The 19407-nt window shown below is 45.8% G+C and overlaps 1 protein-coding gene across 1 annotated transcript; it reads left to right on the top strand.

Moving 5' to 3' along the window:
* Window positions 1-3226: 3226 nt before the first annotated feature.
* On the top strand, window positions 3227-17935 carry LOC144139698 (uncharacterized). The gene is made up of 2 exons (XM_077671983.1): window positions 3227-3465; window positions 17761-17935. Exons 1-2 carry the CDS (start codon window positions 3227-3229, stop codon window positions 17933-17935), a joined length of 414 nt encoding a protein of 137 aa, XP_077528109.1.
* Window positions 17936-19407: the final 1472 nt, after the last annotated feature.

Genomic DNA, 19407 nt, shown 5'->3' with positions numbered 1-19407 from the left:
GCTCTCCCTAGAACCCGTCCAGCCTACTTCCCTAACAATTGATGCAGGCGCAATACTGATTCCTTAAAAGATAGCTTGAAGCGGCAACACCCAACGAAAAACTACTATTTTTTTTTCAATTTCTCAGGTCCGGAAGGACATCTGACGACGGTCGTGATTAAAGGTGTTACGCTCGGTCGAGAGAAGGATACGTCTCGTTCCACCATCCCCGCACCCACCTTAACAGAGACAGAAATTGTGCCGAGTAAAACAACGATGTCTGCGATCACGAAAGGTAAGATTTGTGTGACGATTGAAATTCTCGGGGATATACATGGAACGACCATTTTTCGTTCTGCCTCTTTGTAAAGAGCTACGATTCCCACGTCGACGACCACGCCCACGAGTAGCACACCCACTTGCTAATGGCAAACTTATTCTAGAAACATTCAATGAAGATACATTTTATTGGCAGAATTACAAAGGGAATACTGCTTGCAGGTTTAGACTCTAGAAACGATGAACACCGCAAAAAACAAATTACGGCAAGCAGACGACCACTCAAAAAACACCCCTCGATATTAATAATGCTGAAGACAAATTAAACAATAGTGGCAAGAGTACCTTCAAACGTAATTAAAACTATGGTGTTTAATACTCACCGGGCAAGTAATAGGCAGTATCGAACTGAAATGTAGATGCTTCCCACCTTTCGTGAGATTACACCCAAGGCACGCATTTTCTATACTTATGCCCCACACCTTTTGACTGTTTGTGGACTAGGGTATTTTTTCCACGTGTAAGCCCAAACCACTGTAGAACGTTACCTTGAACAACCAGCGATAACGTACCCGCTTAAGTTGCATCGTCTGGAAGTTTTTCTATGTGGCTGTGTGAAATTTCATGCAGGTTCTATTGTTTCTTTAATGAATACCTGCAACTGCTGCGGATTCCACATAGACGGGACCGCATCAGGCACTGTCGCCTTGAGACTGTGCTCATGCAGTAGACTGTAATACATCTGTTTAGATAACTAACCTTCGATTCTCAATTTTCTACTATAGCGACCGCAGGAAGTGCTCGCCCAACCAGTAAGCTTTGCGTTTTGATCTCACTTCTTATCAACGTTCGAATGTGGAAATTTTCCCTGCGTGTCCCTATATCCATCAAAGCTTTGGACTCAACTTTGTAGCTGTAGGTTCATCCTATAAAACTACTTGCGGTAAAGCCATGGTCCGTTTACAAGTCAGTGCTCGCCCGGCACTCACTGTGTGGTGCTGAACGTTAATGGAACGAATTTACAGGTTCCTCGCCATACCAACCAAATAATGCTAAACTATTTTTATTTACGAAAAGAATGCGTACAACTCATGAGCAGTCCCAGTGCTCCTACCACAGAGGCCGAATAGAAAGCCTGTCTTGGCGATTGACCAAAGAGATACGGCTCTACTTCAGAGCTAACCACTAAATATCAATAGTTGTCACATTAAGTGTCGGTCCCGCACTGACTTGGATACAGAGTGTAGCGGCGTACGCAATATTTAATTAGTGAAGGAGGCAGGGGGGGGGGTCTAGGTCATGAACAAAGGGAGAGATAAATGCATATAAAACATTTAAAACTTTAAAACTTAAACTTTCAGTAGACTGTGGGCATGACACGCACGACGATCAAAGTGTTTTCATTATTTTCATTGTTCTTGAGATGTCCTTGTTCTTGAGAGGCATTGCAAGCAGGCTGATGGGGCAAATGTTCTGGAAATGCGCCTTAGAGTGCGGTCAGAAAATTTTGCACCAGGCGTCCTGCATTGGGGAGCATATTCTGGAAAAGCTCCGCACTCGCATGATGCAAACTTAAACTGGTAGAAAATCAATTCAAGGGGAATATCTCAAACGCGTCGAATGGCAGCCGGTGGCGCTAATAATTTTTTCCCTTCCTTGCCCACCACCTGCGGACGGGGGCTCAGACACGATAGAGACGTGACTGCCGCACACGGGGACACTGACGCATAGGGAGCCCCATGATCCGCGGAGAGAGAGCCCGTCCTATATCACTCCTATGCTTCTAATCTCCTCTTCCTGTAGTTAGTTTGAAGCGATGGCTAGTGTTCGAAACTTACACCCACCCTATACAATGTGAATAACCTCATCGTCATCCACGCCACACTCATCATCATCATCGTCACTCTGCCATTTCAACTGATCCAGCTTTTCAAAGGGGCATCCAATCGTTTTTATGGAGTTTATGTCCTACAACTCATGCGAAAGCCAGCGTTGTAATGTTAGGGTAACCACCAAAAATGTCTTGAAATAAATTGGCGGGAATAATTGTAATTTGGCATTAAACTTTTGGAAATCTTGAATGGGGCACCATGGAGTATTAAAGGTGACACCACTGTACGTACGTAAACAGCACCGTCGGATTAGGTGCGTGATTTAAAACAATACAAATGAGTAAAGAAGACTGCGTTTTATTGTTGGTTCAGAAGGTGAAAACTATTATATAGCCCTTTTCACTTCGTGTACATTTAAAGGTATGTTGCCGCATTCCTCACTGTCATGGTTGCCTGCATTCGTTTCGGCACCATACTGAAGCTGGCAGATCAAACATTCCGCTTTCGAACATTCTAGGGCCCCATCCGAGATACCGCGCCTGCTTAAAGGAGCCATGAAGACAAAATACAATTTTGGTTCATTAGAAAGGCTGCTTTCTCCTGATAAAAATGATACCGATTTCATTGCAAACTTCCAAAAAATAGCGGAGATATTAAAGAAAACGTGTGGAGCTGTGGCGACTCGCTAGCCAGTTTCCAGAAACTTTTCTATGACGTCACAGAATCTTGTTTGGGCGATTGATTGCGGCCGAACTAATCAATCGCCAGGACACATGACTGGGCGATTTTAGTGGGGCTGCCAGTTCCGTTTTATCGAATCACTCGAATGCTAACGTGCTCCTAACCCACTGAAAATTATGTTTTAGTGCTTGCCCATATGACGTCACTCGCGCCGATACACGTCACTGTGGCGCGAAATTGGAAAGTTCTTAAGTATCTCTTGCGTTTTTATCGGTTAAAAAACGTCGTTCGTGGCCGGAATGCAGCTGAGTGAGGTACTGAAGTCTAACTCTTTAAAGTTAAACAAAGTTGTATTTTCTCTTCATGGACCCTTTAAGGCGCTTTAAAGTGATGCCCCTACCTTCTATTAGCGGATCCTCCTTTAAAATCAGTGTGTTCTGCGTCCAAACGAATCAATGCGTGCAGGTTCACCGCCCATCCCGGCCGACAGCCTGGTGTGCACGGTGGGCAAAACAGTCACCGACGGAAGCAAGTACCCGCAAGACGGCCTCTGCGACTATATCTTCTTCGAGTCCATCTCCCGAAAGCAGAGGGTCAACCTGACTGCATTCATCTTTGACCGACACCTCACGTCGTACTTCAAGCACGTTGAGCGATTGCGGAACACCAAGCCAGGAATGTCCTTCTCCGTGGAGTAGGTACCTCTTTATCGTAGGGCTCAATATAACGCTTAGAACCACACTGAAAGCTCCCAGGATCGAATCATAGAGCAAGGTGGCTGGTTTCATAAAAAACAGTCGTCTGTTCTCAATATTTTCTTGTTTACTGCGTGCATCCATGTCTCCATGAAAGGGGCAACAATGCGATAAATTGCCGAGGGAAATATTGCTTATAACAGAGAGTGGATATTAATATAGACAGAAATAATGGTTGGCATTGAAGAATGCCTCGGAAAGCAAAGGGGAGAATGCGGTAGGTAATTGAAACAGATGAAGAATTTGAAGGACAGAACGAACATGGACAAAAAATGCCCGCCGGGTGGGATCCAAACCTACGACCTCCAAAATACGCACCTCGTACAGTTACCACTAGGCTACCGGCGGGGATGTTTCCCCTTCACTTTTTGGAGTATTTATTAAGGTATTTATTTTCCTGTTGGCGCTGGTAGCCAAAGCCACTCGGACTGCTTGGGGTGAAGGGGACCTTTTTTTTGGCTTCGGGTCTTGACACGATCGAGTGTCTACGACAAGTTGAGGGTGGTCGACCAGCGTTGAAATATCTTACACTATCTATGGCTCCATGGCTGCCAGAACAGAGGCCCTCGCTATGCGTGTATAGCTAGTATAGAATGCCTCGAAAAGCAAATAGGAAAATGCGTTATGAAGTATTTTCAAAGACCGAAAGAAATATATATATATATATATATATATATATATATATAGTAAGGAAATGAGGGGCTCGTTGAGGAAAATACAGAAAGATAGGGCAGCAGTCTACAACGCCAAAGGAGGCATAGGGGTGTGGTTAGGCTGTTTTCTTTTTCACTGCGGTTAATGAAGTAATCATTTTTTTAATATACAGAAGAAAGAAAGAAAGAAAAACACGCGCCCAGAGTGGGGACCGAACCCACGCCTTTCGATTACATGTCGAATGCCTTACCAATTCGGCTATCTGGGCGACTGTGTTCTCCTTCACTTTCTGGGCTATTTATATTTACTAGAAGTGTATCTGACGCTTGAGGGTGGTAGCCAGCGCCACTCTGACTACACGGGGAGAAGGGGACCTTCTTTTCAACCCCCGGGGCGTGACTCGAGCGTCTACAGCCTGTCATGAGTGGGTAACTGGCGGGAAGCCCTCTTATGCTACCTAGGCATCAAGGCTGCCAGAACCGAGACCCTCGCTAGGCTTTCGCAGAATAATATAGTAAGGAAATGAGGGGCTCGTTGAGGAAAATACAGAAAGATAGGGCAGCAGTCTACAACGCCAAAGGAGGCATAGGGGTGTGGTTAGGCTGTTTTCTTTTTCACTGCGGTTAATGAAGTAATCATTTTTTTAATATACAGAAGAAAGAAAGAAAGAAAAACACGCGCCCAGAGTGGGGACCGAACCCACGCCTTTCGATTACATGTCGAATGCCTTAGCAATTCGGCTATCTGGGCGACTGTGTTCTCCTTCACTTTCTGGGCTATTTATATTTACTAGAAGTGTATCTGACGCTTGAGGGTGGTAGCCAGCGCCACTCTGACTACACGGGGAGAAGGGGACCTTCTTTTCAACCCCCGGGGCGTGACTCGAGCGTCTACAGCCTGTCATGAGTGGGTAACTGGCGGGAAGCCCTCTTATGCTACCTAGGCATCAAGGCTGCCAGAACCGAGACCCTCGCTAGGCTTTCGCAGAATAATATAGTAAGGAAATGAGGGGCTCGTTGAGGAAAATACAGAAAGATAAGGCAGCAGTCTACAACGCCAAAGGAGGCATAGGGGTGTGGTTAGGCTGTTTTCTTTTTCACTGCGGTTAATGAAGTAATCATTTTTTTAATATACAGAAGAAAGAAAGAAAGAAAAACACGCGCCCAGAGTGGGGACCGAACCCAGTTACCCACTCATGACAGGCTGTAGACGCTCGAGTCACGCCCCGGGGGTTGAAAAGAAGGTCCCCTTCTCCCCGTGTAGTCAGAGTGGCGCTGGCTACCACCCTCAAGCGTCAGATACACTTCTAGTAAATATAAATAGCCCAGAAAGTGAAGGAGAACACAGTCGCCCAGATAGCCGAATTGGTAAGGCATTCGACATGTAATCGAAAGGCGTGGGTTCGGTCCCCACTCTGGGCGCGTGTTTTTCTTTCTTTCATTCTTCTGTATATTAAAAAAATGATTACTTCATTAACCGCAGTGAAAAAGAAAACAGCCTAACCACACCCCTATGCCTCCTTTGGCGTTGTAGACTGCTGCCCTATCTTTCTGTATTTTCCTCAACGAGCCCCTCATTTCCTTACTATATTATTCTGCGAAAGCCTAGCGAGGGTCTCGGTTCTGGCAGCCTTGATGCCTAGGTAGTATAAGAGGGCTTCCCGCCAGTTACCCACTCATGACAGGCTGTAGACGCTCGAGTCACGCCCCGGGGGTTGAAAAGAAGGTCCCCTTCTCCCCGTGTAGTCAGAGTGGCGCTGGCTACCACCCTCAAGCGTCAGATACACTTCTAGTAAATATAAATAGCCCAGAAAGTGAAGGAGAACACAGTCGCCCAGATAGCCGAATTGGTAAGGCATTCGACATGTAATCGAAAGGCGTGGGTTCGGTCCCCACTCTGGGCGCGTGTTTTTCTTTCTTTCTTTCTTCTGTATATTAAAAAAATGATTACTTCATTAACCGCAGTGAAAAAGAAAACAGCCTAACCACACCCCTATGCCTCCTTTGGCGTTGTAGACTGCTGCCCTATCTTTCTGTATTTTCCTCAACGAGCCCCTCATTTCCTTACTATATTATTCTGCGAAAGCCTAGCGAGGGTCTCGGTTCTGGCAGCCTTGATGCCTAGGTAGCATAAGAGGGCTTCCCGCCAGTTACCCACTCATGACAGGCTGTAGACGCTCGAGTCACGCCCCGGGGGTTGAAAAGAAGGTCCCCTTCTCCCCGTGTAGTCAGAGTGGCGCTGGCTACCACCCTCAAGCGTCAGATACACTTCTAGTAAATATAAATAGCCCAGAAAGTGAAGGAGAACACAGTCGCCCAGATAGCCGAATTGGTAAGGCATTCGACATGTAATCGAAAGGCGTGGGTTCGGTCCCCACTCTGGGCGCTTGTTTTTCTTTCTTTCTTTCTTCTGTATATTAAAAAAATGATTACTTCATTAACCGCAGTGAAAAAGAAAACAGCCTAACCACACCCCTATGCCTCCTTTGGCGTTGTAGACTGCTGCCCTATCTTTCTGTATTTTCCTCAACGAGCCCCTCATTTCCTTACTATATTATTCTGCGAAAGCCTAGCGAGGGTCTCGGTTCTGGCAGCCTTGATGCCTAGGTAGCATAAGAGGGCTTCCCGCCAGTTACCCACTCATGACAGGCTGTAGACGCTCGAGTCACGCCCCGGGGGTTGAAAAGAAGGTCCCCTTCTCCCCGTGTAGTCAGAGTGGCGCTGGCTACCACCCTCAAGCGTCAGATACACTTCTAGTAAATATAAATAGCCCAGAAAGTGAAGGAGAACACAGTCGCCCAGATAGCCGAATTGGTAAGGCATTCGACATGTAATCGAAAGGCGTGGGTTCGGTCCCCACTCTGGGCGCGTGTTTTTCTTTCTTTCTTTCTTCTGTATATTAAAAAAATGATTACTTCATTAACCGCAGTGAAAAAGAAAACAGCCTAACCACACCCCTATGCCTCCTTTGGCGTTGTAGACTGCTGCCCTATCTTTCTGTATATATATATATATATATATATATATATATATATATATATATATATATATATATATATATAGTCTGAAAAGATAAAAACTCACACAGAGCGCGAAAAAAATAAGGTTAGTGGAGACAGAGACAAACGAGAAAGGACGTAGAAAATAGAAATAAGTTTACTGACGTTCCAGGGAGAGGACTGCCTCTCTTCAGAGTACCTGAAGAAAGGGAAGAAAGGGAGTCCTCTCCCTGAAACGTCAGTAAACTTATTTCTATTTTCTACGTCTTTCTTGTTTGTCTCTGTCTCCACTAACCTTATATATATATATATTAGACTTTATTTCTCTCTTTCAAAATTATTTATCTGTTCCAATGACCTAACACATCTTCCCCTTTGCTTTCCGAGGTTTTCTTGGCTGCCAACTCTTTTTTCTGTCTTATTTTCAACGAGCCCCTCATTTCCCATTCTGATTCGCTACATGCATAGCGAGGGCCTCTGTTCTGGCAGTCTTGGTGCCATAGGAAGCTTAAGAGGGTTCAGCGCTGGTCGACCACTCTTGACATGTCGTAGACATGCGAGTCACGACCCGTGGGTTAAAAAGAAGGTCCCCTTCACCCCGAGTAGTCATAGTGGCGCTGGCTACCACCCCCAAGTACAGTAAACAAAAATCCCTCAACATAAACCCCCCAGAAAGTGGAGGGGAAAATCGGCCCGCCGGTAGCGTAGTGGTTATCGCGCCATACCGGTATCCTGGAGGTCGTGGGCTCGGATCCCACCTGGCGGACATTTTCTCTCCACTTTCTTTTCAAAATTCTTTATCTGTTCCAATGACCTAACAGATCCTCCCCTTTGCTTTCCGAGGTTTTCTTGGCTGCCAACTCTTATTTCTGTCTTATATATGTACAGTTACATAATTGTCCTGCCACAAACATTTGGAACACATTCTTATACTGCTTTGCGAAAAACTGTGAGAAGGATGGAAGATGTTTTGGAAACGTAGAGTATGCATACAGGCGACCTTTTCCCGTTGTACAACAAGAACAAAACGAGAGAGAGAGAGAGAGAGAGACAGAGAGAGATAAAGAGAAAGACTACTAGAGAGGAGAGTTGAATTAACAAGGCAGCTCTTAAGATTGCATGACGACGTAGCAACGCATGTAGCGTGAGCAGCAAGTTCAGGCAGAGCGGAAATGTGGGCAATCACAGTTTCAGAAAGAAGGACAAAGTACACCATAAGGTATTCAAAGAGGGGGGGGGGACTGGTTCGGACGGATCCATACAGGCAGGAGTGAAGACTGTGTGTTGGGTGTGTCCCCGCGGATGGAAATAATAGATACGGTGCACAAATTAGCATAGCACAGTGAGCTAGCGACCGAACAGGAAATAGGTAGGGTCCATAGTTCACAAAGCGCTAAATGTTGCTAAGTGGCGGTGGGAATGCCGCCTCCTTCCCAAGCACAAATCGGTAATGTTGAGCCACATTAGGCTAATAAAGCTGCTGTATTTGTAGCGTTTGTGCGATTTTTGATGGGAATCTCAAGGGTAGTATAATGAACAACGTGATAAAAATTACGAGATGGCCAACTTAGCGCATTAGTTTTCTGTAACGTTCATTAGTATCCAGCGCCGTTGTTCCAAACTCTAAATGAGATACGGTTCGTGAACATCGCGGTCGTGGTGTGTTTTAAAAGCAGATTCTACATATCTACTTAAAGATGTTCAAATGCATGACCGGGACCGTTGACATGTCTTGACAGGGTAAATAAGGACAGGTTTTGGCATGAGAGCGGTGATTATTGCACCGTATTCGAACTGGCATTTCAGTTTGGCCAGTATATGGTTGACTACAAATAGTGCGATCTTGAAGGTATATGGCATTCGCGGAGTCGCAGTGAAAGTTACCTTCAGCCATCCTGGTGGCGCCATTTGTAGTGGTCATGTGTGGGCACACTTTACATCGATGTTTATTACACGGCATGCAACCAGTAGTTTCCGGTTGGCTGATACGAGAATTAGTAACAAAGTCGCATAAATTTTGATTACACGGGTAGACAACGCGTTGTGGTTGGGGGAATATGCTTTTTAAGCGTTCGCTTTGAATTAGGATATTATGACATTTTCTTAGTAGGGTTGACACTCTTGGAGTGGAGGTTGAGTGGGTTAAAACTATGCGCATTAACGTTCTGGGCTTTTTTCTTAAAGATTTCGTTACAGTCTAATTGGTTGGTTCGCACAACAGAGTCGTCGATAACTTCTTCCGGGTGTTTTTATTAAGTATGGCGGTCTTACGTTCTCGACAGTTTCAGACAAATTAGGCTTGGTTTCGCAAATTCTCCTAAAATGGAGGGCTTGACTGTAAGGCATTGCTGTTTTCCAGTGTCGGGCATGGCTACTTTGGAAGTGCAAATACTGCCGCGTGTCTGTCGGTTTTCTACGCAGTTTAGTTTGAAGCCCACCTTGCGAAGTAGTAACGGTAACGTCTAGAAAACTTACACTGTATTCCGAGTAGGACTGAGCAAGCGAAATACTAGGATGGGATAGGTTAAATGCCTTAATGCAGGTGAGGAGCTCCGCGTCACGGTGTGGTCAAATCATGAATATGTCGTCAATATACCTTTTATAGTACAGTGGCTTTAAATTTTGAGTGTCAAGAAAGTTTTATTCGAGGTGAGCCATGAAGATATTGACGTCTGATTCGAGTTCCCATTGACGTTCCGCTGATTTGCACGTGATATACCCCCTCAATCTAGAAATTGTCACCTTAGAGAATAAGCCCAAGGAAAGTTCCGAGAATAGAAGAACCGATAGGGTTGTTGCACGACGACTTCTCATACGCAAGTTATCCATCGGTGATGCCATCTTCAGGGGGGATGTTCGTGCAGAGGGACGCAACATCGAGGGTGACTAGGCGGCAGTTATCAGTAATTTCATCTTTTGAGATGGCTGAGAGAAAATCATTGGTATCCTTAATGAAGGAGGGAATGCTGGGCGGAATATCGCAAATTAAATTATCCACATAGCGCGAGAGGTTTGTCGGTAACAGTGCTAATGCCAGAAATAATGGGGAGCCCTGGGTTGTTCACCTTGTGAATCTTAGGGACAAGGTAGAATTTACCGGCTACTGGGCTTAAATGGATCATTGAACTAGCCCTGGTTTCATGGATTTTTTTAACAAGCTGAGTAAGTTTATCTTTGGCGATTTGCTTATAGACTTGAGTTGGATTATTTAGTAGTGCTTTGTAGAAAGTCGGTACGCATAGTTGCTTAGTGGCCTCGTTAACATAGTCGGTTTTGTCAAGGATTACAATGGCGCCTCCATTATCACCAGCTTTAATAACTATGTAGGGACAACTTGCGAGTTCATCTAGGGCTTTATTCTCGTTGGTAGGCATGTTGTGGCGTAAAAAAATTTATATTTGGTATTTTTTCGCACATTGCGTTGGACAGCATTGATGTACATGTCGAGGCAACTATCAGGCTGTGTGGGAAGGGTCAATTGCTTATAGCTGTGTAGGGTGCTGCGGGCTTTCTTCCGCCGCCGGGTGACCGTACAAGTATTCTCGTAGCCTCATGTGTCTGGCAAAATTATCTGCCCTTAAAAAGTTGGGATGCATGAAAACCGCCAGTAGCCGGGCAAAACTTCTTTCCGCCGTCACAAAAGAAAACATTACCGGGAATGCACTGAACCTTTTAAGGGTAACCCTCTCCCCAGTTCGGATGAACGTCTTGTCAAAGGCCTAAACTTTTGCCTCCTGTCTAAAAAATGTCCGGACCAAGTTATCGACGTTGCTAATGAGCGTACCAACCAATTAGACTGCAACTAAATCTTTTAAGAAAAAGTCCCCGCACGGGGCACCTTGAATAATCTTGGTGACGGTATTGGCAACACCGCGGACCCCGAGCCCCCATACTCATGCTGTATCCTACCGTGGCTAGGAGTTTTAAGGTGAAGGGTAGAAACCACAAACGGTGGCCGTCGGAGCCGTGGTCAAGCTCCGGCGGATGGGCTCCCTGTCTGTTTACCAGGCAGGGAGCTCCGGGACCTCTCTCGGCATCAGGGTAAACCGAGCGAAGAAAGTAACCCCGTTCCCTGCTTTTTTTCCATGCTGCATGGTTCTTTCAAAATTTTCTAAACCCACTGATCGGCCCCCCAAAAGGGGCCGCACCGAAGCGAACTTTCCCCCATTGCCTGCCCTATCGTTCCAAATACCTGACAACTTTCCCCGGTTCTTGATCATCGCATCCGAAGACAGCACAAAGCCAGTGAAATCTACATCCGTTTTCTTAATAGCTAAGTGCATTGAACATGTTGTTGGAAAACACTACAAAGCCAAGAAACTGACCTCTGGAGAAATCCTTGTAGAAGTAAACAACCCGGCTCAATCAAAAAAGCTCCTTGAACAAACCCTCATTGGCGACCTGGAAATCAAAGTCACTCCCCACCGAACGCTAAATACATCCCAAGGTGTCATATCCTAATCTGATCTCTACAATGAAACTGACTCTGACATCCTCGAGGGCCTGCGCGACCAGGGCGTCATTGCAGCAAGGAGGATCACTATGCGTCGAGAAAATCAGGAAATCAAAACCAAACATGTTGTCCTCACCTTTGACCGTAGTACCTTACCTGAAATTGTGAATGCAGGCTTTCTTCGTTGTACCGTCCGACCATATGTCCCCAACCTGCGTCGCTGCTTTAAGTGCCAACGTTATGGGCACAGTACTAACAACTGCCTGGGGCGTTTAACGTGTGCAAAGTGCTCAGAGCACGACCACCCCAAACAGAATTGCAACAGCACTTTGATCAAATGTCCGAACCGCGGTTACCCGCACACAGCGTACTCAAGGACGTGTGAAACATTCAAACTTGAGAAGAAAATAATCAATCTTAAAGTCAATGAGAACATCTCTTACCTAGAAGCGCGTAAAAGGCTCGGCGCCTTTGCTTCTGCGAAGTATGCCAACGTGGCTCACCGGGGGGCGGAGCGGCGTCTAGTCACTGCGGCCACTCAGTACTGTGAAGCAGACTTGGTGCCGCCCCAGCCCCCCGAGGTGCTGCCTAAGACAGCCCAACCAGCTGACACAACACCTGTGGCACCCGCAAGTGTTGCGTCGCCCACGAATGCCAGGAGTGACGGCTCTGCCGTCGGTCCCCTTTCTCCGGCTACCAGACCTCAGGTGGCCATGGATGTAGATGTGGCGGGTCCTTCAACCACCTCTGCGTCCAACACGCAACAAACTCTGGTGGGAGGGATTCCTTCCTCCACTTCGAACATATTCCGTGTCGGAGGCCGCAAGGACTCCATCTCGTCGCTGTCCCAGCACTCAGACGAGGACATGGAAATGGCACCGTCTCAGCCAGCGCCAAAGGCGGTGAAATAACAGCGCTCCATGGCGGGGCGGGGAAAAAAGCCAGCAGCCCCCCGTGTCACTGGCCCAAATCATACCTAAGTGTGGTAGGTGATACATCCATCCCTAGTCTTCACCAGCCAAAATCTTCTTTAAACATTTATGGTAGCACAAATAGTTATGCAGTGGAACTGTAGGGGATTAATTAAAAACCTAGATGATATATATGAAATCCTACACAAAACTCAAGCAGCCGTCCTGTGACTACAAGAGACTCACTTGAACCCTAAGCATACCAACTTCCTAAACCAATACTCCGTATTTAGAAGAGACAGAGGCAGCTGCTCGCACTGCTCGGGTGGCGTGGCAATCGTTATGCGAAAAGCTGGCCCTTGTCAATCTATTCATTTGCGCACCGGCCAGAAGCGGTTGCTGTTCGGGCAATTATCTTCAACAAGTTAACAACAATTTGCTCACTGTACATTCCCCCTGAATATCGTTTGTCCAGTTACGAATTTGATTCCATTATAGATCAACTGCCAGAACCGTTTTTACTAGTTGGTGACCTTAATGCGCACAGCCCACTATGGGAATCGGAACGCAAAGATTCCCGGGGCCGCTTGATAGAAAACTTTCTCTTGTCCTCCGGAGCTTGTCTCTTTAACAAAAAGCAGCCGACATACTACAATACAGCACACCACACATATTCACACATTGATCTGGCTATGGGCTCCCCCGTTCTTTTTCCGTCCATCGAATGGGAAGTAGATACAAATCCCTATGGCAGCGACCACTTCCCAGTAACCCTCAGATATTTAGAAAAATGCCCCTACAGTTACACTTCAAATGCAAAGTTTAAAGAAGCTGGTGCCGACTGGGCAACGTTTAAAGAGATGTCGAAACCTACTTACACATCAATAACACACTTAGGTATTGATGAAGCGTGCTCCTTCATCAGAGCACATATACTTGATGCTGCTAGCGTTTCTATTCCCCAGACCTCCGGTACCACACCTAATCTTCAGAGGCCCTGGTGGAATGACGATTGCAAGAAGGCCAGAAATGTTCAGAATAAGGCCTGGGGGGTCCTCCGCAGGTATCCTACTACAGAAAACCTAATTTCCTTCAAGCGCGCAAAAGCCATGGGACGGCGAATCCGACGTCAGGCAAAAACAGATAGTTGGAGGTCTTTTCTATCATCAATAAATTCCTATACAGATACGCGCAAAGTTTGGAACAGGATAGGGAAACTTCAGGGGCAGAAAACATATGTCACACCTCTTGTCAGCACCACTGGCGATACACTTGAAGACCAAGCAAACACCCTGGGACAACACTTTGATCATATTTGCAGCTCCTCCCACTACACCGAGACATTCCGGCGATACAAAGAATGTGTTGAAAGAAAGCCTAATCGTGACAACAAGAAATCTAATGACGGGTATACCTCTAATTTTTCGCTGCAGGAACTTATGGTAGCCCTCAACACATGCCGCGCTTCGGCGCCAGGAGTTGATAAAATAACATACAAAATAATTCAGCACCTGCACATAGATACCCTCAATACTCTTCTCTTCTTGTACAACAAGATATGGTGTGCTGGGTACGTTCCTCATGCTTGGAAAGAGGCAATTGTGTTAGCTATATTGAAAGAGGGAAAAGATGCCTCTTCTGTGACAAGCTATCGCCCTATTGCTTTGACGAGCTGCTTGAGCAAGCTCTTTGAAAAGAGGATCAATAGACGGCTTATCTATTTCTTGGAATATCATGGTGTCCTTGATAGCTGCCAGGCAGGCTTTCGCTTGGTCAGGTCAACAACTGACAATCTTATAGCTGTTGAATCTTCTGTTAAAGATGCTTTTGCTCATAAACAACAGTGTATATCTGTATTTTTTGACATTGAAAAGGCCTATGACACCGCTTGGGGGTATGGCATCCTGCATGACCTTAAATCTGTCGGCATTTGTTGAAACATGTTAAAAACACTGGAAAGCTACTTATCAGATAGAACATTCCGGGTACGAGTTGGTGCAGCATTATCCAGGACGTATATACAAGAAAATGGCGTTCCCCAGGGGGGAGTACTTAGCTGCACACTTTTCATTGTAAAAATGAATACGTTAGGGAGAGCACTGCCACCCACCATTTTTTATTCAATCTATGTAGACGATGTTCACATTAGCTTCAGGTCATGCAACTCCTCTATCTGTGAACGCAGATCCAAGTTGCTGTGAACAGACTAGCCAAGTGGGCAGACAAAAATGGTTTTATCCTAATTCCGCAGAAAAGCACTTGTGTTCTCTTTTCCAGGAAGCGTGGGATCCATCTGCAACCAACCATACAACTTAAGGGAGTTGACATACCCGTAAAAAGAGAACACAGGTTTCTTGGAGTAGTTTTAGATGATAAGCTTACATTCATCCACATATTAAACAACTTAAAATGAAATGCATGAAGACTATGAACATCTTAAAAGTCCTTTCCCGCCAGTCATACGGTGCAGATACAACATGCCTTTTACCTGTTTTTAACAGTCTTGTCAGGTCCCGACTACGGAAGTGTAGTGTATGGGTCTGCCTCAAAAACAGCTCTAAAAATGCTGGACGCAGTGCTGCACTTCGGGCTTCACCTGGCGTCCGCAGCTTTCCGGACGAGTCCTATTGAAAGCCTCTATGCAGAAACGGATCAGTGGTGCTTAGAGCACCAGCGTACATACATGGCACTTTTGTACTGCGTAAGGGCGACATCCTTAAATAGTCAAATCAAATCAAATCAAATGAAGTTTATTATTTCAACAAAAGAATACAGGGGGTTATGTTTTGCAGACAAGGGTCCCAAAGTCCAGGGACTGCGACGGGACCCTTGATAAGTAAATTCAACGAATTCAGTCAATAATTCAGTCATCCGCTAAATGCTATTTTTGAAAACAAAGCGTCCGAAAGGCTGTTTTTGAGCCGTCCGTCGCTTCCTCTGCCTTTCTCTATCGGAGGGAAGGTGGAGGCAGAGGAACTTGGGGTTATTTTGTCTGAATCTTACAAAAATGACTTCGTTGAGTTCATGCCGCCTTGGCAACTGCGCCCTGTCACCTGTGACATGTCGTTCAAGGAAATTTACAAAAAATATTCACCCACAGAACTCATCCTACAACACTTCCTGCACTTGCAAAACAAATTCCCATACACTGCTTTTTACACAGATGCCTCCAAAACTTCCACTGTTGTGGCATGTGCTGCACACGGTCCCAATTTTGCCAGCACAAGGACACTAAACAGAAACACAAATATATCTACGGCTGAGGCACATGCTATATTAATTACGCTAGAACACATCATACAAACGAATATACAACAATCCATTATATACACAGGCTCATTGAGTGTTGTGACAGCACTGCATTATGGAAAACCGAGTAGGAACATTGTGCTGAACAGGTTAGTTAAAGAGATAATGGCAGACTACGCTTTAAAACAGGTCGTAGTCGTGTGTTGCGTGCCTGGACACAGTGGCATTCCTGGTAATGAACTCGCAGACCAGAGCGCCGCTGTGGCAGCACTTCGCTGTAGCGTCGACGTTCAGCAGCTTCCCTATCTTGACTGGAAACCATTCATTCGAAAGGCAATCCGACAACGCTGGCAGCAACAATGGGACACTCAGACAGATAATAAACTCCACACTGTAAAACCCCAATAAGGCAGCTACTACGCAGAAAAACACAACAGAACAACGGAAGTATACATGTGCAGATTACGAATAGGCCATACATACGCTACTCACTCGCACCTTCTGCAGGGCAAACCACCGCCACAATGCGACAGGTGCGGACATCGCCTATCCATCAGCCATGTCTTAGTTGAGTGTGGGTACTTCCATAAGGCAACGAAAAAGCACTTCCGGGAGCTCTACACTCACATGATTCCCCTTCATCCCTCGATGTTTTTAGATGATCAACCCTTAATTCCAAGTAAACGCCTTTTTGCTTACATGGGAAACATTGGCTTTTTAAACCGCATATCATACCACGTGTAACCTCGGGGCCCCTCAGAGTGGGAGGAAGCTATGAGTGTCTATTTATTTTTTACATTCTCACTCTGCCATTCCCATTTCCCCAATTTTATTGTTGTTTTAAATGAGGGGCTGTATACACCCCCACACTAACCTCTTTTAATATCGTCACATTTACAGCACCATTTTACTAAAACATCATTCAAAATGATCAACCATTGCGTTGGCGCTCTTTGGCCATCGTTGCCCTTGCGCCATAAAACAAACAGATACTACTACTACTTTTAAGAAAAAGTGCCCCAACGTTAATCCGCAAACAAACTTAGTGTTGGCCCACTGAGCCACAACTTCAAGAGTGTCAACCCTAATAAGAAAACATCACAATATCCTACGTCAAAGTGAACGCTTAAAAAGCATATTCCCCGAACCTCCACGCGTTGTCTACCGGCATAATACGTTCAGCCACTTTCTTACTATGGTATCAGCCGACCAAAAACTACCGGTTGCATATCCTGTAATAAACCTCGCTGTAAAGTATGCCCATACGCGACCCCTACACAGCGTGCCACCAGCATGGCTTCAGACTACTGCGTAAATATAAAAGTTAGCTTTAACTGTTACGCCGCTATGTCGTATACCTTCTACAGTGCACTATTTGTAGGCCACTAGATATCGGCCAAACTGAAATGCCCTTTCGAATACGGTGTATTATTCACCGCTCTCATGCAAAAAGTCGTCCTTATGCGCCCCTGTCAAGACACGTGAACTGTCCCGGTCATGCATTTGAACATCTTAAAGCAACAATTTTAGAATCCGCTTTTAAAACCCACCACGACCGCGAGGTTCGGGAATCTTATCTCATTTATAAGGTTCCCGACGCTGGTTATTAATGAAGGGTTTCACCCTATAGCCAGCCGGCCAAATCATCTGCTCCCATACTGTTTGGCGAGCTTTACAGCTTGGCATGCCGGCCATATCGCTTGCCATGTTACCTAATTCTTACTTTGAAAAAATGTACATACATTGTGCATGTGCAAGCTGTTCGGCCACTGCACAGTAACGAGCCGATATAAACATTTTCGCCCTTTAGTCTTTGAGTACACTGCATGTTCTGGGGTGTACTGTGCATTCGCAGATATATAGTCTTTCCGACAGCGCCAGGTATAGTGCCGCTAGCATAGTCCACTGATGAAGGCCCAGGACGAAAAGGCAGGAAGGTCCATAATTCGCATATTTTTTTCATTTCCAGGGACGACTCACTATTCTTCGATTATCTTACACCGACCTTCACAGAAAGTCTCGGCGTGTTGTGGCAGAGAGGCCTATACCATTTCGGCATGCTCAACATCTACGGCCCCAAAGCGAGAACAGATCTACTTCAAATTATGAAATTTATACAGGTATGCGTACCGTGCCAGAGTTAATTGAAGCCTGAAGAGACTTTCAAAATACGTTAATTAAGCGCCTATGCATACGAGTCGGTGAGTGTTACCCCTGGTGCAGAGCAAGCATCTATTTCATAAATATGAAGAATCCACCTGTATAACATTTTTTTACTCTGCCAGGGGAGGAATATATAAGTGCTTATTTACTTCTCAATTACCACTTTCTGATAACGGGAGGTGAGCGTAACGCCTACTGCTGGGCGCGCTACAATCTGTGGAATATTTTTATCCGCTACCAGTGCCCCGTAATATCGCTGCCTCTTCGATAACTAATTTTTTTTTTTTTGCAGGCCACGTACAATGCCACTGTGGACTGGATTTCAAACACATTTAATCTTCACTTTCCCATTCACACAGTCGTAGGCTTGGCCGCAGACTTCAAATTCGGCTACGACGTCATCGCAAAGGCTTTGTGAGTATGCGCTTTTCTTTTTTCTGAACTCAGTATATCAAGTAGTACTATCTGGGAAACACATGCTGCGGAGACATTAAGGAGTGTAACTCTTGCCGTATACCCAACAATTCTTAACACTGTAGTGTTAAGAATTGTTAGGTTAGGTTAGGTTAGGTTAGGTTAGCTTAGGTTAGGTTGGTTAGGTTATAAATAGTGGTTATAAGCACTATTTCTAAATAGTGCTTATAAGCACTATTTAGAAATGTGCAATTTTCCCCTTAGGGAAAAAGAAAGAGAGACGCCACTGTATAGAGGCTTAATCCTGTTCGGGGAGTGGTGCGGTCGTCGGTCTGAGGCTGGCGGTGATGTTTCCAGCCCGGATGACCAGAAGCGGGACGCCCAGCGCTCTCTCACAGTACTCTTCATTAACTTGGAGGACAAAGGGGTCTTAAAGCGCGCCCACATTGAGTGGACCAGGGTGGCAAGGCCCTCACAGTGTGGACAGTTGTGCGAGGGATGACTGCGGTGCAATGGAGCTTGGCATGCCAAGGAGTTCGTCTTGAAAAGTCGCCCTTAGAGTTCCTGGCAGTTGATTAGCTCAGGGTAGGCAAGAGGGTATCGACAGCTAGAGATGCGGTGATGCGTGGGGAAATCGGGGTAGGTGATTACCTGATCCCAGGCTATCCTGGCGCAGTTGTAAGGTACAAGGATTCCACCATCCCGGACAGGGAGTCTTTGCAGCTTTGTGCGCTGCATGATTGCCCTGGAACTGGTATGTGTCGGGGTCCAGGCGATGACTGGCAGATTTGTAACACCACGAACGATGAGTACCCGCTTGCGAAGTTTTCGGTGGCAGTTTTCGGACAAGTAATTACAATTGTGGGTGACGGCCGAGTCGTTAGGCCGAAGTTTGGATAGTGGGACTCACCTTTAAATATTTAACAATGGGCTCATTTGGGCTATTAACGACTGAGGGGGCAAAAGCGTCGTGGTGCCTCTATTCTGCCGTATCTACGAATAGAATTTTTGGTTTGATCGAAAATTTTCGGTTGAGCAC

The sequence above is a fragment of the Haemaphysalis longicornis genome, unplaced genomic scaffold (assembly GCF_048455015.1).
Source record: "Haemaphysalis longicornis isolate Haplotype H1 unplaced genomic scaffold, Haemaphysalis longicornis Haplotype H1 scaffold_5, whole genome shotgun sequence".
Taxonomy (NCBI): domain Eukaryota; kingdom Metazoa; phylum Arthropoda; class Arachnida; order Ixodida; family Ixodidae; genus Haemaphysalis; species Haemaphysalis longicornis.
This window is presented reverse-complemented; position numbering and strand designations above follow the sequence as displayed.